The sequence below is a fragment of the Octodon degus genome, unplaced genomic scaffold (assembly GCF_000260255.1).
Source record: "Octodon degus isolate 3935 unplaced genomic scaffold, OctDeg1.0 scaffold00065, whole genome shotgun sequence".
Lineage (NCBI taxonomy): Eukaryota > Metazoa > Chordata > Mammalia > Rodentia > Octodontidae > Octodon > Octodon degus.
This window is the reverse complement of record NW_004524641.1, coordinates 10,365,840-10,386,625: the sequence shown is the minus strand read 5'-3', so window position 1 is coordinate 10,386,625 and position 20,786 is coordinate 10,365,840. Positions and strand designations below refer to the sequence as shown.

The 20,786-nt window shown below is 35.2% G+C and overlaps 1 protein-coding gene across 1 annotated transcript in view; it reads left to right on the top strand.

The window, feature by feature from the left end:
* The window catches only part of Ubr3 (ubiquitin protein ligase E3 component n-recognin 3 (putative)), a 187,218-nt gene that overhangs the window by 27,360 nt on the left and 139,072 nt on the right, over positions 1–20,786 (top strand). The window contains exons 5-13 of the mRNA XM_023719126.1: positions 3,054–3,140; positions 6,855–6,920; positions 7,023–7,112; positions 8,511–8,639; positions 9,220–9,272; positions 9,390–9,523; positions 10,053–10,140; positions 12,221–12,360; positions 13,351–13,447. Of these exons, the coding sequence (XP_023574894.1) occupies positions 3,054–3,140; positions 6,855–6,920; positions 7,023–7,112; positions 8,511–8,639; positions 9,220–9,272; positions 9,390–9,523; positions 10,053–10,140; positions 12,221–12,360; positions 13,351–13,447 (884 nt within the window). The remainder of the gene's footprint in view (positions 1–3,053; positions 3,141–6,854; positions 6,921–7,022; positions 7,113–8,510; positions 8,640–9,219; positions 9,273–9,389; positions 9,524–10,052; positions 10,141–12,220; positions 12,361–13,350; positions 13,448–20,786) is intronic.

Genomic DNA, 20,786 nt, shown 5'->3' with positions numbered 1-20,786 from the left:
CTGCTAGGAGGTATATATTGTGTCCGTCTTTTACTTATGGAGAATCTAAGACTCAAATCTTACATAATTTACTAAATGTCGAAAAATTAATGGCTAATAAATTAGTATGATGATTTTTTTTGGGGGGGCGTAGATATAGTAGTGGGAAGATGAGAGACAGATAATTTGAACATCATTTTAAAATATGCTGTTCTTGAAGTGGAATTGAGCTAGGGATGCTGCTGTACCAGTAGTACAGTACTTACCTAGTGTATGAAGCCTTGGGTTCATCCCCAACCTCACATACAGAGACCTTTATGTAGTGTGGAGTTGGCTGATAATCTATCTATCTATCTATCTATCTATCTATCTATCTATCTATCTATCTCTATTTTTTTTGTGGTAGCATTAGGTGTTGAACTTTGAGTTATCTGCCACATTAGTTTAACGAAGATTATTTACGACAAGTTCCATTAAATTGTATTCAGTGAAAGGTAGGTGACAGAATGTGTGAAGTAACATTTTTATAAAGATAAATCACATAGATGGAAACAAGATTGACAAGATGATAAGTGATGTTTGCTTTCTGTGATGGCAGTGGAAGAAGGCAAGAACCTACGTGGTAATGTCATAGAATAATTGAACTTTACCATTGGGCTACATCCTCAGCCCTTAAAGTTTGGATAAGATTGACATTAAATTTACCATGTTAACTATTTTAAGGTGTACAATTCAGGAGTTTGTAATCTTATTTCCAAAGTTGTACATTGCCACTATTTCCACATTGCCATTGCCACCAAAAGAAACTGCATACCTACCAATTCCAAATTCTTCTTATCCTCTGGAAACCACTTACTCACTTTTGTCTTGATGAAAGTCCTAGTTTGGATGTTTCCTATCAGTGGAATCCTGCCATATGTAGACTGTTGTTGCTGGCTTTTTTACTTAGAGTAATGTTTTGAGGATTCCATTGTGTTAATGTATATATCAGAAATCCATTCCTTTTCATAGCTAAATAATATTCCATGTTACAATATTCCATATTTAAGTTGATGGACATATGGATTGCTTCTACTTTTTGGGACTTCTCTGTATAATGGTACTGTGAACATTTGTGTGCAATTTTTATGTGAACAGATGTTTTCACTTCTCTAGGTGAAGAATATATATTGCTGCAGAATTAATCACATATGGTAACTCTTTCATTTACCGAGGAAGCACTAATTAATTTTCAAATCAGCTGTACCATTTTACATTCTCATCAGCAATGTATGAACATGTAATGTTTCTACATTCTTTTTTTGTTTTTTATTTAATATTTATTTATTTTGTGTTTTTAGAGAAGGGTCTACAGGGTGTTCAGGGTCTTACTACTAGATCGGACTCCTAGTGATCCCCTTGTTTACAGCCTCCCAAGAGCTGAAATTACAGGCGTGCTCCATCACGCCCAGTCTCGATTGCCATCTCAGTGCACCCTGGGGGTCTACATTCTTTTTAAAAAAAAATCGTTTATTTGTTTGTTTGGTACAGGGTCTTGCTACGCAGCTCAGACTCCTTGTGATCCTCCTATCTCAGCCTCCCCAGTGCTGGAAATACAGGCATGTGCCACCATGCTTGATTTTGGTGCCCAGCACAGTGGCCTGGTAACAGGGCATAAGGTACTGGGGACTGAACCCGGGTCCATGTGCTTGCCAGGCAGTCGCTTAGACTGCTGAGCCATTTCCCTGGCCTTGTACATTCTAACATTTTATTTTATATTTTTAAAGTGATGTTTTTCCTTATGGGGTGAAGTGTTACCTCATTGTAACTTTTATTTGCAATTTCTCATGATGTTGAACATCTTTTTATGTATGTACTAGCTACTTGTATATTGATTTGGGAGAAATGTCTATTTAAATCCTTTGCTCATTTATTATTGTTTTTATGAGAGGCTTTTTTTTTTTTTTTTTTTTTTTTTTTGTGGAACCAGGGATCGAACTCAGACCCCTGCACTTGCCAGGCAAGCGCTTATTCTACTGAGCCATTTCCCTGGCCCCTATGAGAGGCTTTTCTTGGTTTATATTTTAATTTAATTTAATTTAATATTTGCCTATATTAGTGGATCCACTTAGCACCGTAATTGCCTTTTAGAATGTCCTATTTCAAATTTACAATTACTTCTTCCCATTATGTTGCAAGACATGGTAGCATAGACTGTTTACTGTATATATATATATATTATGTTCTGTGCCTTTTTCATTGTGTTAAACACAAGTAACAAAATTTACCACTTTAACCATTTTTAGGTATACAAGTCAATGACCTTAAGTAGTACATTCTCTCTCTCTCTCTCTCTCTCTCTCTCTCTCTCTTTCTGTCTCTCTCTCTCTGTCTGTCTCTGTCTCTCTTTCTTTCTTTCTTCTTTTTTTTTTGTGGTACTGGGGACTGAACTCAGGACTACTGCTTGCCAGGCAGGTACTTATTCTACTGAACTATTTCCCCGGCCCCTACATTATCTATTTCTAATCATCATTGTTTCTAATGCTTTATTTATTTATTTATTTGTGTGTGTATGTATGTGTGTGTGGCCAGCTCAGCCCACCAGGGGGCAGGGCTGGCTGGCATGTGGTGCTGGGGGATTGAACCGTGGTCCCTCTACTTTGTTAAGCTTGTTTTAAGTAGGTGCTTTAGACCACTGAGCCATCTCACCAGCCCCATCTAATGCTTTTTTATCAGCATCCAGGATACTCTATACCTATTCAAAAGTAGGTATTTGTAATTTTAAGGTATTAAGGAATTCGTAATTTTTGGGAGAGTGTTTTGAAATGGAACTAATTTGAATCTGTAAGTCTTTTTTAGTTTTGACATATTCTTGGGAATATATAAGAGGAAGTATGTTGCATTCTTTAATGTTCATATTATCACTGATTGTACTGTTTATGAAGGTCTGATTTCTTGAAGTGGCAGATACACATTTTATCTTGAAAATGTAACATTTTATTATATTAGTGATGAGTATACTTATGTATTATATATTTGATGTAAAAATATACAAATTTTATATACTATAAAATTCACATAAGTTGATTTTTTAGGAAACTCAAGAATATACCCGAAATGTTGTAAGGTATTGCCTTGAAGCGCTTCAAGACTGGTTTGATGCTATTAATTTTGTAGATGAGGTATGTATATTTTTGATACATATAAAAGCACTTAAAGAAATGTTAGATCTCATTTAATAGAAGATAATGAGTACTTTTGTGAATGGAGGAAAAAATTCAGTTAATATTATTAGACTTTAACCATTTTACAGTTTACTCTAAATGTCACTCAGGCAGTGTGTTGATTTACATACTGACTATCCTGAGCATTGCTTAGGCAGGGGCCATTTCAACTAGTTGATTCTTTTCGTTTTTTTTTTTTTTCTTGGTTAGTACTAGGGATTGAATCCAGGGCCTTATGCATGCTAGGCAAGCACTCTGCCACTGAGCTACATCTCCAGGCCAACCAGTCAATTCTTGTATTGAATAAATTTGATAAAAATTGTCATTTTTATGTCTTGTTACATTATCTTAAAAATTAATGAAAAGAATTACAGTTTTTGGTCATCCTATATTTAAATAATTGGACTGGTAAATAGTTCCAAAGAATAAAAATGTAGAATGGTATCTTGGCATTTAGATAATTCCATAGTACATTAGTCATGTCTGCATATTTCCTAGAAAATACACTATTTCTTTGAATTCAGCTGTTGCATATATCATACATATAGCAGTAGAATTACTTAGTCATATGGTAACTCTAGAATCATATATGTTCTATCTGTAGCTTCATATTGTAAATTAATTTCATGCCTTTAACTGTGTAATTCTCAAATAATTTTGCTTCACTTCACTCCTGCAGTTTTAGTGATACTGTCATTTCAGCAATAATTTCTAACAGTTCAGATATTCATGAGAACTAGTTTAAGAAAAGGTAGAGCTCTAGCTCATGTCTAAGTGTGGACAGGACAAAGGAATATAGCAGGCTGGAAGTAGGTTGGAGTGCTTCTGAAACTGGAAAGTGTTCTCTTGGATGATTATCTGATTACTATTTAAATGAAGTTTAAGCTTGAAGATGTATAATTAGACACAGATGAAAATCAGAATGCTTTGATTAAGGTAGAGTCAGGATCCGTATGGACAAAAATCCACATTGTCTAGGTTCAAGGCTAAACACAAAAAAATGTTAGGGGGGAGGATGTATGAAAAAATAAACTTTCAGTTGTGGTAAGAGCCACATAACATGACACGTATTACCTAACCAGTTTCAGTTCATAATTCAGTACTGTAAAGTATGTTAATATTGTGTAACCAATTTTGTGGACTGTTTCATCTTACAAAACTGAAATTTTAGGGGCTGGGGATTTGGCTCAGTGGTAGAACATTTGCCTAGCAAGCTGGAAGCCCTGGGTTTGGTCCTCTGCACCAAAACCAAAAATAAACCGCTCCTAAAAAACAATTCAACCAAACCAAACTAACCAAACAGAAAACCCTGAATAAAATAAAAAAAGACACACACACATGAAAAAATAGCAAAAACAATTTTTTTTTTTTTTTCCAGAACTGGGGATTGTACTCAGGCCCTTGCACTTGCCAGGCAAGCACTTGTTTTGCTGAGCTATCTCCACAGCCCAAAAAACTGAAATTTTATGCCCATTAAATAACTACTCCCCTTGCTCTCATCCAGCCCCCAGCCACCCCAATTGAATGTACTGTTTCTATGAATTTCTGTACTCCAAATACTTCATACGTGAAGCCATACAGTATATGTCTTTTTTTTTTTTTTTTCCTGGTTTGTTTATTTGCTTATTTATTCAGTTTTTGGTATGAGGAACTGAACTCAGGACCTTGTGCTTGCAAGACAGGTTTGTGCCTCTGCGCTATATACATAGCATTTTTCCCCTGTTTTTTAGAGACATAGCCTTGCTATGTAGTTCAGCCCAGGATTGAACTCAACTGTGTAGCCCAGGCTGGTCTGGAACGTGGTGATTCTCCAGTGTGATTCTCCAAGCGTGTGATACCAAGCCTGGCTTTTTTTTTTTTTTTTTTTTTCCCCTTAAATTGGGTCTTATTAATTTCTCAGACTGGTAATTGCCTAGTCTTTAATGTTTCTGCCTTAGTCTTCTGAGCAGCTGATTACAGATGCTAGCTTTCATTCCTGACTATATTTTTCTTTTATAACTGGTTATTTCAGTGTAAAATATTTTTAAGATTCATCTATGTTTTGGTATGTATCAGACTTTATTTTTACAGGGTAAATTTCAATTTGTTATGTGTGCTGTCCCATGCTTGTAATCCCAGCATTTGTAAGGCTGAGGCAGGAGAATCACCATGAGTTCCAGACCAGCTTGGGCTGCATAGTAGCCAGAGTTGCCCTGAGTTTGAGGCCAGCCAGAAGTACATGGCACAGTCAAGGCCAGCCTTAACTGCAAAAAACAAAACCAAACAGAAAAGAACAACTTTCTATATTCTTTAGATTATGGGGTTCCTATTCTTGTAATAATGTTGAAAAATAATTATTTCAGAGCTAGTGACATATTACAACTCCTTATAACTTCTATGAAGTAATCAATTTAGCACAATTATATGAATGTTCCAATAAAATTTTTCATAGGAAAATATTTACTAAAAGCTTTTTAAAATATTAACAGTTTATTAATTTTTCTCATTTGTGTAAGACAAACAAGTGTGGTATACTTTTGCCCAACGGTGATATAATGGTCCATGAGATTCATAGATCTAAAACATTTTTATAACATTCACAAGGCTGCAAAGTCACTGACATAATATTTACTAAGTTTTCTTGAGTAGGCTGATATGTTTGGCACTGGTGGAGCCTCTTAGCCAGCTGGTGAGGAAATTGAAAGATGCCTTGGTTCTGTGTTTCAGTTTAGAGCTATCGAAACCCTCTTAGCAATCTGAATACAACACCGGAGTCCACACCAACTGTTGAGTTCAGCGCTATTGAAGTTACTTATATTTTTAAAAAGTTGTCCCTGGTGATGACTTAGAATAAGTGCTTCCCTGGCAAGCTCAAGGACCTGAGTTCAATCACTGGTTCTAAAAAAAAAAAAAAAAGATTGTCCCTATTTGTAGAATTGGATGTTATATTTCTTGCTCTATAGGCTCTTGTGAGGGTAAAGTGAGGTATTTAGCAGGGTGAGTGGCTATTAGTGTTATTCTTATCACTAGCATTGTGTTTAAAGAATTCCAAGGGCAGTATCATGGAGTGTAATCCATTCTATCATTTGTTTCTCTAGTGATCTTAATGAAGTTTAATCTGTGCTAGGCATTCCAGAAGGTTCAAAGATGGGTAGTATATATATGTCTGCCTTTAAGGAGCTTGTATTGAGGTATTTTAAATGGAAGTAATTCTATAGTGATTTTTTTTTTTTTTTTTTTTTTTTTGTGGTACTGGGGATTGAACTCAGGAACTTGTGCTTGCCAGGCAGTGCTTATTCTGCTGAGCTATTTCCCAGCCCTAAAGTGAATTTTTAAGACTATATTTTCTCAAATTTTAAATTTTGATAAAAATAGGGTAAAAATATCTTCGGGTGAGAGTATTGTGTGTCTTTTGTTGTTGTTGTTTGCTTTTTTTTTTGGTACTGGGGATTGAGCTTGCGTTTACCAGACAAGTGCTTATGCTGCTAACCTATATTCCCAGTGACAGTATTATTTTAATATTTTAAAACCTTCTTTGGGATGGGGAGATAGCTCAGTAGAATAAGCACCTGGCTAGCAAGCAAAGGGTCCTGAGTTCAATCCCTGGTACTGCCAAAAAACCCAAAACAAAACAAAAAACCTTCTTAGAAATTCTCTAAACATTCTTTGACTTGTGGATTTTGTTTGTTCCAGCCAGCACCAAACCAAGTCACTTTTCATCTGCCCCTACATCGTTACTATGCCATGTTTTTGAGTAAGGTAAGACTGTTACTAAGCAATTGTTTTGTTTTTTTAAAGGAACAATTTTTTTGGTTTTGGGAAAAAATATCAAATTACTAACTTTTGTGTTATAATTTGTAGGCTGTGAAATGTCAAGAATTAGATCTGGATTCTGTTTTACCAGATCAGGAAATGTTAATGAAATTAATGATTCACCCACTCCAAATTCAAGTATGTATTCATCCTTTTAAAGTGTTTGGAATTGGATTTCTTACTTTATTTTGTGTGTCTTTGTCATTGTGATTATAGCCAGAATGTTTGAAAATTAAAAAAAAAAAATTTAATTCTTATATTTTGGCCAGATTGTGTTTAGGCATTTTTTTCTTCCATAAGATTCACTTTTAATTTCCCTAGGAATTCTTTACTATATTTACTCACAGAGAGATTTTAATGTATTTAACACTTGGAAGTTAGGTGATCAACAAGTTCTAGTCTTCAAGCTTCCAGTATTTTATTTTCTACATAGTTTGGGGTAATTCCTTTGTTGGTTTTTAGTTTTTTTGTCTAATTTAAGAAGGGAAAGAAAAGAACTAGTTTGAATAAATACTGTGACTTCTTAGAGTGTTTGTACTAATTTCATGGCCAAACTTTCATATACATTAGACTTGTGTTTCAATTTATTTTTTTCTGTTCATTTTAGATTATTTTTGAACTATTCTAGGGGCTAAGAACGAGTAAAGATGAAGTTATGATTGCTTATTTTTAATTGTGACTGGACATAAACACGTCAATAATTAAATATTAATGTAAGAAAATTGTGGTTTTTTTTAGCTTTCCTGTTATTTGGAGAATTAATTATTTAGATTAAATTTTGAGTAAAATTGAATTGAAAATGTAGAATGTATTCATTGATTTTGGACAATTAGTTTTGTACTTACCGTATTACTTTTCTTTAGACATTATGGGGCCAGCTATATAGCCCAGTGGCATAAGTGCCTGCCTGGCAAGTACAAGGTCTCGAGTTTGAGTTCTGGTACCCCCATACCTCAAAAAGACTTTATGCATATATGCTCTTGTTTGTTTGTTTGTTTTGGAGGAAGACATTGGAGAAAAATGAGCATTGATTTCCTGTGAAAGATTTCAGTGAAGTTACTTTAAATGTATCCAGAGGCCACCATGGAAAACTTACACCTGTATGAACTCTAAAAAAGGTGGCTGTCTGAAGCACAATTTTTATTTCACAAGTTTAAAAATAGGAGACAAATGTGATGCATGCTGATGTTAGTACTCTAGGAGGCTGAGATAGGAGGATCATAAGTTCAAGTCCAGAATGGGCTATATAAGAAGACTCTGCCTTAAAAAATTAAAAAACAAAAATCCCAAGTCAACCACTTGGCAAATAACAAAACAAGACCCAAACAGCAACCACAACATTATCACCATCACCACCACCAAAACCAAAACCAAAAAACCCAAAAAACAAAAAAACAAAAACAAATGGAATTGAATTCCATTGGACAGAATGTCAGGCTCATATTATGATTAATTAAATTCTAAAATATTTTTAAATGTTTGCTCAATATAAGACAATTTTATGAAGATTATTGTCAAATGTACTTTTTTTTTTAGGCAAGTCTTGCTGAAATCCACAGCAATATGTGGGTAAGAAATGGTTTGCAAATCAAAGGACAAGCTATGACCTACGTCCAGTCTCATTTCTGTAATTCTATGATTGATCCTGACATTTACCTATTACAGGTAAGTTACTTGACAGTGCACATGTTGGAGCTTTGAAGTGTCTGCTTGTACCTAATGAATTTTAATTTATAAAGACAAGTGAGTGATGACATACAGAGGGCAGTGACATTACAACAAGAATTCCTCACTTACATTTCTTAGGGGATGGCCATATCATGTAGGGCCACAAAGGAGGCATCAGGCTTTTGCCAGCAGGCAGGCAGATGTGAGTGATTTCTGGGCTTCTGCAGGAAAAGCAAGTAGAGCAGGAGAAGCAATTTAGACTTGGGTAGCTTGAATAATTCTTGTGGGCTTTGCTTCATGGGAGCTGTACTTAGGAGCTGTGTGGTACTTGGTTCTGGGTTGATTTAGAGCAGGGGAACATTGGGTTGGAATGTGAGAATTAGATAAAGTAGTGGTTGGCTTGCCAGAGGTGCATATCTTAAGTAAGGTTTTACTATTCAGGAATTAGCTATTATCTCCCTTGGTCTGTAAGGCTCCTCCCTAATATGTCAGAACATCATAAAATCCAGAACACATTTTTATGACATTAAGAAGTAAAACTGAATATTGAGAAGTACAGCTTTTTCTTCTTTTAAAGGTTTGTGCTTCTAGACTTGACCCAGATTATTTTATATCATCTGTCTTTGAAAGGTAAGCATAATTTTATTAAGACAGGTATTAAGCATTTGGAATTTAAGATAATTTTGTTTTAACTTCTATAAATGTCTAAACTATGAAAATGTTTCACTAAAATACCTCTTTTTATAGATTTAAAGTAGTAGATTTATTGACAATGGCATCACAACATCAAAATACAGTACTGGATGCGGAGCATGAAAGATCCATGTTAGAAGGCGCTCTTACGTTCCTTGTGATTCTTTTGAGTCTTCGTTTACATTTAGGTAAAAACCACGAACACTAATAATACTGAAATACTTTTCTTTTCCTTTCTCTGTGATAACTGCATTATGGAAAATGGAAAGGATGTGGTTATATTTAAACATAGTTTAAAAGTCTTGATGTGTTGTATGATTGCTAGATCTTTTGGAATAACCTTTTTTTTTTTTTTGTGATGCTGAGAGTTGAACCAGGGACCTTCGTGCTCTGAGCTACTCTCAGCCCTTTGTTATTTTTCATTTTGAGACTGTTTTACTAAGCTGGGATTCTCCTCCCTTAGTCTCCAGAATGCTGGGATTACAGGTTTGTGCCATCGTGGCCAGGTGAAAGAGCCTTTAACAATTTCTTTGCTTAAAATTTCTTTTGTTTTGAACTACAAATATCTGGATAAACCAGTTAAATGTGGGGCATTGCAGTGTGGTCTTGAATTTGAAGCTTCTCAATATTTGATAAAAACAACCAAATAAAATGTGTAATAAGTTCCTCTACTTTTTAAAAATATATTCAGATTTATTCTGTTTGTAATAATTCTAGGAATGTCTGATGATGAGATTCTCAGGGCTGAGATGGTAGCCCAGCTCTGTATGAATGACAGGACACATAGCTCATTGCTGGACCTTATATCCTTTCAAAAGTAAAATTTTCTATTGTAGGATATAAAATAACATGATTTTTATTGATTATGACAGTTTTTAAGATTAATTTTGTAGTACTCTACTTGGGATTTTATTTGTAGTATTGGGAATTTTTTTGTGGTATAAAGATACCCAACAACTGAGCTATATCCCTAGCCTGTTTTATTTTTATTTTGAGAAAATCTAAGTTACCTAGGTTGCCCTTGAATTTCTGATTCTCTTACCTCATCCTCCTGAGTAGCTGAGGCTACGTGCTAGTACCACCATGCCCCCCCAACTTGAAAAATAATGTGGAAAAAGAATGCCAGTTATTTGCTCAAGTACGTGTTTATAGCTACTGATGGGGACTCTTACCACCTCTCATTACTACCTCTCAGAGGTTGTCCTTCTGAGAACCAGGATGATGGCATTGAACACCCTAGGAACTCGTCTTTTAGGAGAGCATTAGTGAAAGGAAGCTGGATATTTTGTTAAAAAAAAAAATCTAAGTCTATTTTATCTGTTTAGATAATCCAAAATTGTGTTTGACAATTAGAGGTACAACTTACAGTTCCAGGATTTTAAATATTATGAAGATTTTTATTGATAATATTAAATAATTTTTAAGTTTGTAAATTATTGGTTTCAAACTGCAAATTTGTAGTTCTTTGTGTAAGACTGAACACAGAATGAGTACCTCTTTTTTAATAAAATTTTAAAGACTATAATTTTATTATGAAAATATCTGGGTACAGTTTGTATGTATATTCTAACTGTATTGGAAAGAATTGGCTTGAAATTAAGATTTTGTCAAATAACTCCTTAGAATACTTATTTGACTACTATTAAAAAGTTTCATAAGCAACATCAATTTTTGTTATTATTTTACAATTTCATTAACCATTATAGATTGTGCTACAGAGCAAGCATAGGGTGTAGATTTGAATTTAAGAATTAAGGGGCGGTTCCAGGCGCTTGGTCGCCGCGGTTTACAGTGCAGTTATGGCCAAGTCCAAGAACCACACCATGCACAACCAGTCCCGAAAATGGCACAGAAATGGCATCAAGAAACCTCGGTCACAAAGATACGAATCTCTGAAGGGGGTGGATCCCAAGTTCCTTAGGAACATGCGTTTTGCCAAGAAGCACAACAAGAAGGGCTTCAAGAAGATGCAAGCAAACAATGCCAAGGCCATGAGTGCACGCGCCGAGGCTATCTAGGCCCTCGTCAAGCCCAAGGAGGTCAAGCCCAAGATCATTCCAAAGGGAGTAAACCGCAGGCTCGCTCGACTTGCCTATATTGCCCACCCGAAGCTTGGGAAGCGTATCCGTGCCCGCATTGCCAAGGGTCGCAGGGCTTGCCGGCCAAAGGCCCAGGCTCCAGCCAAGGCTGAGGCTCCAGCTTCTGCTCCAGCCAAGGCCCAGGCTCCAGCTTCTGCTCCAGCCCAGGCTCCCAAAGGTGCTCAGGCCCCTGTGAAGACTCCACAGTGAAAGCCTCTTACTGCTGATGTAAAAACAGAAGGACTGGGGTGCCATCTGTGGGAGGTTGGTGTCCTCCTGTGGTCTTTGTACAAATAAACCTGAGGCAGGAAAAAAAAAAAAAAGAATTAAGGGGCTGGGGAGATGGCACAGTAGAATAAGCACTTGCCTGGTAAGCACAAGGGCCTGAGTTCAATCCCTGGTTCCGCAAAAAAAAAACCACAAGACTCTCATTGAAAAAAAAAAAAAAAAAAAAGAATTTAAGAAATTAGTTATCTTACTGTGAAACAAAATAGAGGATCATTGTGTTTTGCTGCTTTTCCTTCTTAAATCTGCTTTGTATCTTTTTACTTTGGAGAAATTCCATGGTTTTAGAAAAATTAGTTCTCGTAAAACTGTTGTCTAATTTTTTTCATGTTTTGGTTTAAAAATGATTTAGAATGATAATTCTTAGTTATTGAGCTATTAATAGCCCTCTTGTGGCCAACATTATATATTGCAACTAATTTCTAGCTTAGTTAAAAACAATTTGGAAACTAGAATACTTTGGGAAGGCTTAGGAAACGAACTTTCAATCACAAAGACATTTTCTTGACCCATACATCATATTCCAGAGAATCCCAACCCCAAAAGTGGCATCATTCCAGGAAGTTATAGCTTTGAGTCAGTTTTATCAGCTGTCGCTGATTTTAAGGCTCCTGTTTTTGAACCTGGAGGTTCAATGCAACAAGGCATGTATACTCCTAAAGGTATGTTTCTATGTGTACACGTGGTCTTGTCAGAGTCTTTGTGGGTAGAATCTTGGAATTGCTTTTTAAATGCACTATATAGATGGTTATTATGCATAACAGAATTTCACATAGACTGGGTGCTATAGTTAACAATTTCTTGTTCTAGAAAGTTGAAATATGCTTAATCTTTGTACCCTGTTTTCAAATGTTAAGAATTTTGTTAGAATGAGAAGGCACTTTAATCAAAAGGCAGTGGTTTTCAAAATTGTTATTCTCAAGCCACCTTTTAAATTTTTGCTTTACCTAAGTATTATCTTTATTATTATATACTGTACTTCATATTATGGTATTTTCTTAAATGAATCAACTTAAAATAAAAATTTTCACTTCATCCTAAACATGATTATTAGTGAGGGCATGAATTTTACTTGAAACTTATAATTTTCTAGTAACATTAGTAACAAATTATATAATTATTAAAATACCACATATACTTATATTCCACTATTTGTACACATAAATACATAGTATCATAGTTCTTAATTATGCAGCAGGTAAAAAGGACAATCATTAATTTTAGCAAAGGGCAGCCAATTCTTTTGGAAACAAGAAAGTATAGTGACACTCAAAAATCAGTGGTTCATTATTTAATCAAATACTTTCTATGTTTTTAACTTTGAATACTTTTAAAGGTATTAATATACTCTTACTTTTTGGTAGGCACTTTACAAAGGGCAAGAACAGTGAATTAAACTGTTATTGTAAGGCATTGATATTATAAAGCTATCTTTCCGTAGTGCTTGTGGGATTTGAGAATGTGTATAATGCTGAAATTGGGATTTTGACATAGGAAAATAGTCACAACAATAAGCTTTTAAGGCAAATACAATAAAATGTATTCAATCTTTTGAATTTAAAATGTACTTAACAAATATAATAAGTCATTGGTGGAGATTGGCTTTCTTCCTATGAAGTCAGTATCCTGTTTCTACTTTGTTTGCATAATAGCTGAAGTCTGGGATCAGGAGTTTGATCCTGTCATGGTCATTCTTCGAACAGTTTACCGTAGAGATGTGCAGTCTGCAATGGACAGATATACAGCATTGTAAGTCCATCAAATTGATTAATGGTGTAATGAAATATTTTGTATTTGTATAAAACAGTTTCACTTGTCACCTATAGTACACTTTCATTAAAGTATATTCAATCCAGGAGGACAAAGTAATACTTTAAGGTTTTCAAAATCTATCTAGCTGAAACTTATCTCCTTAAGATCTTTTTCCAGAATTTGTTGTAAATTATATAGAACATAATTTCTGAATCAAAATACAGAAATTCAGTGAGTATTTGGTAATAGAATTTGAGCCTTGATTTTGTGTTATTCTACTTTTGAGCCAGTAGAGGAAGCACAAGCTAAGAAAATAAAATTGCCTGACATGAGAGATGATAACAGGTATCTACAAAAAGTGTGAAAATACTTGTGTTAACAGCTAAGAGAATGACCAGAATGAAGTGCATTCTGCTTACATATTTTATGAAAAGATGATGTCAAATAAGTTTTGAATGATACCCTTATAATAAAAAAATGATGATATGCTTTTTGTAAATTATGGATTATTTTTTAATATATTCATCTCTTTTTATACCATTTTAGTTAATACCATGTGGCTGAAGATTGTCATCCTTTTTTCTTTTCCATAATTTTATTGAGAAACAAACAGCAATAAGACAGCTTCAAACCAAATTGGTAGGACAGTTTCAATAATTAACACATTGCATACATTCTTCCTAGTGGTTAATTGCTGTACAAGATGCGGACATGATATCCTATTTACAAACACCATTAGAACAAATCCTTCTATTCATTAAGAGAATGTAACTATATATCTATCCTAACCATTTTGAATACACAGATACAAAATGGACATTCATCTGTTTCTCCTTTTTTTGTTAAGCTCCGTTATTTGAATATTATAGATGTGTTAACTCAGCAAAATATTCTAAAAGAGTCCAGTAGTCCATAATAGTATTGGGTCTTCTGCTTGACTGGCAGTGTCAGAAGTTGTTGACCTGAGTCCCCTACAGCTCAACATAACAGCATGGCTTTACTTCTTATATTTTGTTTTTATACTTTTCTGCTGGATGGTTAAGACCAAGATAAAGCAGGACCTATGCAACAAGAGTTGTAGCTTTTGGGGCTGATAAGGTCAGTGAAATCCCCTCAGGATTTATCCTGAGATCCTGTACCTCAGATTGTAGAACCTTTGTCAGTGTCAGCCGTGTGGATGAGTCACGGCCATTGCTTGGCCAATGTGCTCTCTGTGAAAGCCTGAGAGAATGTTTTCTCTCCATGTGACTCTCCTTAGGCACACTCTACATCATCGATCACTTTCCTCTTTGGCCCCATAATCTCCTTGATCAGAAAATTTGGGCCACTACTGAGTTACATGACGTTACAGTACAAGTTCTCCTATGTCCTGAGTCTTAATTGACCTTGGAAGGCTAGGGCCAAAAATGTTGGCTTTCGTTTTTCTCTAATTTTGGTCTCCAAACTTAGGTTGTTAACCCTCTAGAAGACAAGCTTATTGTTATTACCATACAACCTAGGCTGTTAAGCTTAACCTCACTGTCTGTCTGAATATCAAACATTTTAGTCATAACATGGAATAGGTATTTTTCATCAAGTATTGATATGTTGAACTTTAAGTCCCAGATTGCCATCTTTTATTTGTACTTTTCTTTTTTGTTTTTGTAATACTGGGGATTGAAACCAGGGTCTTCACATAGAAAACCACTCCTTTTTAAAATTTTTGTTTTTTCCTAATTTTATTGAGAAACAAATAGCAATGAGACAGTTTCAGATCAAATTGGTAGGACAGTTTCAATAATTAACTCTTTAAAGTTTTGATAAGCTTTCCAGGCTTGAACTTGCAGCCCTCTTGCTTCAGCCTCCCACAGTCCTGGGAGTACAGCTTTCATGACCATGTCCAGCTTTATTTGGTATCTTTTTAGAGTTTACAATTTATAAGAACAAGTTTTAAGATATTTATGCAAATACCTTTTATCTTGAGAAAATACTCATCTAGAAGACGGTCAAAGTATAATTATAGATTTTGTTTAGTATCTCTCTCTCTAAAATCCACTCAAAGATTGAGTTTTTTTCTTTGCTTTTGTGGTTACCTCCTTTTATGTTTTTCTTGTGTTTTGTTATGTTTTCTTTGCTTAAAGGAGCTCAGCTATCCTGGCACTAGCACATAGTACACATTCAGAGTGCATTTGTTGAATGAGGAAATTGAAATAGTTTATGTTGAAAAATTAAGAAATAGGGGCTGGGGAGATGTCTCAGTAGAATAAGCTCTTGCCAGGCAAGCACAAGGGCCTGAGTTCAATCCCTGGTTCCACACACCAAAAAAAAGAGAGAAAGAAAAAAGAAAAAAAAAAAGAAAAGAAAAATTAAGAAATGAATAAGAGGAAGTATTTGTATGGAAGTCCTAAGGGCGACCTTTCTATTGTCTAAAGTTGCTCTGACTTTTTTTTAGAGTGGTGATAGTATTGGCCAGTGATTAGCCATTTTGAATATAGTATTTTTAAATTTTAATTTTATTGAGAAACAAATATAAATGAGACATTTTCAAAGCTGATTAATAGGACAGTTTCAATAATTAATACATTGTACATTGTTATCTTCTTAGTGGTTATCTATAGTACAAGAAGCAGACAGGATATTCTGTCTAAACACTATTAGTACTCCTCTTTCTTCTCATTGAATTAAGCGAAAGTAGCTGTATATTTATCCTATTTTGTATATACAAACATAAAATAATCTTTCCTTTGTGTCTCCTTTTTTTTGTTTAGTTCTGTCAGAGGTGGATATTGTATTGGCATCTAAATACTATAGGTGTTTGAATTCAGCAAGACAATCCAACACTATCTAGCAGTCTATAATATTAGTGGGTTATCCTCAAGTTATTGACTTGAGCCTTTTACAGCTCATTGTATTAATATGGCTTTACTTTATATACCTTGTTTTTATACTTTTCTGCTGGATGGTTAAGACCAAGATAAAGCAAGACCTTTATAACAAGAAAGGTAACTTTTGTATCTGATAAGGTCAGTCAAGTACCCTCAGGATTTATCCTGTAGCCTTATACTGAACTTTATAGATCCTTTGTCAGTGTCAGCCATAAGGATGAGTCACGGCCAATGCTTGACCAATTTGCTCTTTGTGAAAGCCCAAGAGAATGTTTTTTCTCTCCATGTGACTCTTCCCCAGGCGCACTATACATCATTGATCACTTTCCTCTGTGGCTCCATAATCTCCTTGATCAGAAAATGTGGAGCACAACTGAATTACATTATGTTACTCTACAGGTTTTACTATGTCCCGAGTCTTCACTGACCTTGAAAGGCTAGGGTGAAAATGTTGGCTGACCTTGCAGCCCTTCCTTTTCTCCAATTTTGATCTGCTAACTGAGATTGTTAACCCTCCAGGAGAGAAGCTTATTATTAACCTGCAATATATTCAGTTTGGTTTACCCTATCTGTCTAAATATCCAACATCTTTGTCATATCATGGAACAAGTATTTTTCATCAAATATTGATATGTTGAACTTTAAGTCCTTACAGAATATGAAGGAAAAATATTTTTAAAAAACTAGAAATAAACATTTACATATTTTTACAAAGAAATTTAGAAATCTAACCATATACAGAATTGTAACAAGACAGACCTGTAACATTTTTTTCTTCTTCTTGTGTCTTTTTTTTTCATTTATTACCCTTTAAAAAAAAAAACAACCTTTACTTGAGAGACAGTATGGTAATAATTGGTATGTCATGACAAGAAGTGCATATTTAGAAGACCAGGATGGCAGGCACTCCACACGTGACCCCTCTATTACACATTGCCATCCTCAGTGCAGCCGCCTGGCTCACAGGCATCAGCATATACAGTTAGTCAGGGTGAGAATCCCACTGGCCATCCGCTAGTCTCAAAAATCTGCTGATGTCCGCCAGGATCACTGCCCCACTCATCTTGTGTGTACAAATGCATGGCGTTGCCCCTGTCATGTTTCCCAGCTTTTCGCCTTGTCCGCTCCTCATTGTCCAGTCAAGTTCTCGCTTTCCTTTTATTTGTGTTGTACTTTTCTATATGTAATTCCTCTTGAGTTCTTATACTTGGGAGACAATACGATATTTACAGATGTGGGTCTGGTTTATTGCACTTATATCTTCAAGTGACATCCACTTAAGTATGAAGACTTTGAGTTTATCATTCTTTATAGTTGAATAATACTCCATTGTATAAAAATACCACATCTTTTTCAACCATTCCACGTGTGATGGGCATCTTGGTTGTTTGTAAGCTCTGGCTATCACAAATTGTGCTGCTATAAACATAGGTATGCATATTATCACTATGATATGACATTTTCAGTTCCTCGGGGAAAATTTCCAGTAAGGGGATAGCAGGTTTGAATGGGATTTCCAGTCCTAGTTTCTTAAGGAGTCTCCACACTGATTTCCATAACAGTTGCACCAGTCTGCACTCTGACCAACAGAGGAAAAGGGTTCCCTTTTCCCTACAGCCTCTCCAACATTTGTTGTTGGTTGACTTCTTTATGATAGCCATTCTTTCTGGGGTGAGATGGTGTCTCAGTGTTGTTTTAATTTGCATTTCACAGATGGCTAGTGATGAGGAGTATTTTTTCATATATTTATTCGCTTCTTTAATTTCGTCCTCTGAGAAGTGTGTGTTTATCTCGGATGCCCATTTCTGGATTGGGTCTTTAAATTTAGGGGCCCTAATGTTCTTTAGTTCTTTATAAAGTCTAGAGAGCAGACCTTTTCTGAGTGCTTATTAGTTAAGATTTTTTTGAAATTTCTGGGTTGTCTTTTCACTTTGTTGGTAATTTCTTTTGACATGCTAAAACTTCTCAATGAGAGGTGGTCATGTCAAGTATTGCCCGTGCAATTTGAGTTTTGTTCATGAACTCTCTGCCTACCCCTATGTCATCAAGAGATCCTCCTGCTTTCTCTTCTAGCAGATTTAGTGTTTCTGTTTTAATGTTCAATTCTTTAATCCATTTTGACTTTAGTTTAGTGCATGGTGATAGACCTGGGTTGTTTCAGTTTTCGGCATGTAGAGAGCCAATTTTTCCACCACCATTTGTTAAAGAGACTGTCTTCTAGTAAGTGTGTTTGGCCCCTTTGTTGAAGATCTGGTGGCTCAGTGTGTTCCTAGAGGCCTCTGCATCTTCTAATCTATTCCATTGATGCTCAAGTCTATTTTGTTGCCAGTACCATGCTGATTTTATCGCAATAGCTTTGTAGTATAATTTCAAGGCAGGAATTATAATGCCTCCTGCTTTGTCTTTGTTGGCCAGGATTGCCTTTGCTGTTCTAGGGCTTTTTTGGTTCCAAATGAATTTTAGGAACAATTTCTTTAGGCCTGGGAGGTATGTTGGTGGTAGTCTGATAATAATTGCATTAAATCTATACAACAATTTTGGGAGTATGGCCATCATCATGATGATGGGTCTTACTATCCAGGAGCTGGGAATATCTTTCCATTTTCTGAAATCCTTTTCGATCTCTTTTTTTCAGAGGGACATATCAATGAGGGAAATTGATTCTCTAATTTCCCTCTGAGTGTGTTTGTTATCTGTGTAGAGGAATGCTATTGACTTTTGGGTATTGACTTTGTATCCTGCTATGCTACTGAATTTGCTATCAATTCTAGTAGCCTCTTGGTGGAGTTTTTTGAATCTTCCATGTAAAGTATCATGTTATCTGCAAATAATGATAGTTTCACTTCTTCTTTACTTATTCTTATTCTTTTTATTTCTCCATCTTGTCTAATGGCTCTAGCTAATGATTCCAGAACTATATTGAATAGGAGGGGTTATAGAGGACATCCTTGTCTTGTACCAGATTTGAGAGTAAGAGATTTCAGTTTTTCCCCATTGAGAATTATATTAGTCAGTGGGTTGTCATAGATGGCTTTTATCAGATTAAAGTAGAGGCCTTCTGTTTCAATTTTCTGTAGGAGTTTGAATATGAATGAGTGTTGGGCTTTGTCAGAAGCCTTTTCTGCATCAATTGAGATGATCATGTGGTTTTTAGATTTCAGTCTATTGATATAGTGTATTACATTTATAGATTTTTGAATATTGAACCATCCTTGCATCCCTGGGATGAATCCTACCTGGTCATGGTGTATGATCTTCTTGATCATTTGCTGCATTCTATTTGGTAGGATTTTATTGAAGATTTTGGCATCTATGTTCATGAGGGAGATAGGCCAGTAGTTCTCTTTTTTAGTTGTGTCTTTTTCTGGTTTTGGTGTCAGTATAATACCTGTCTCCAGGAATGATTTTGGGAGAACTGTTTCCTTTTCAATTTCATTGAAGAGTTTGAGGAGTGTAGGGATTATATCTTCTGTGAATTTCTTGTAGAATTCAGCTGTGAATTCAGCAAGACCTGGAATTTTCTTTGTCAGCAGGCTCTTTATTATATTTCATATTTCATTGGCTGTTATTTGGTTATTGAGAGTTGTTATATCTTCTTGATTCAGTTTTGGTACTTTGTACCTTTTTAGGAATCTGTCTAGGAATTTCTTTTATGTCTTCTGTTCTGTGAGAGTAAAGATTCTCAAAGTAGCTATTGATAATCTTCTGAATTTCCACTGGATCTGTAGTAGTTACACCCTTTTCATCCCTTACTGCTTGTATTTGAATTTTTTCTTTCCTCTTTTTGATGAGGTTAGCTAGGGGTTTATCAGTTTTATTTAATCTTTCAAAGAACCAGCTTTTTGGTTCGTTAATTCTTTGAACTGTTTTCTTCATCTCAGTTGAATTAATTTCTGCTCTAATCTTTATGATTTCTTCCCATCTTTGAACTCTGGGTTTGGTTTGCCCTTCCTTTTCTAGATGTTGGAGGTGCAGCATTAGGGTGTTTGTTTGTTCCCGTTCTGTTTTCCTAATGTGTGAGTTCACAGCTATGAATTTCCCTCTGAGAACTGCTTTCATCACATCTCATAAATTCCAATAAGTTATGCTTTAATTTTTAATTGAATTTTAGATATTGTTGAATTTCTTGTTTAATTTCATCTGTGACTTATTGATTGCTGAATAAGGTGGTGTTTAATTTCCATGTATTTAGGGTTTTTTTCTGGTTTCTTTAGTCATTTATTTCCAGTTTCATTGCACTGTGGTCAGATAATATGCATGGGATAATTTCTGTTTTCTTGAATATACTTAAGCGTGACCTATGTACTAGTATGTGGTCTATTTTAGAAAATGATCCGTGTGCAGCTGAAAAAAATGTGTATTCTGCTGTGGTTGGGTGGAACACTCTGTATATGTCTATGAAGTCCATTTGTTCCAAGCTCTGGTTCAGTTCTGCTACTTCTTTGCTAATTTTTTGTCTGGTTGATCTATCT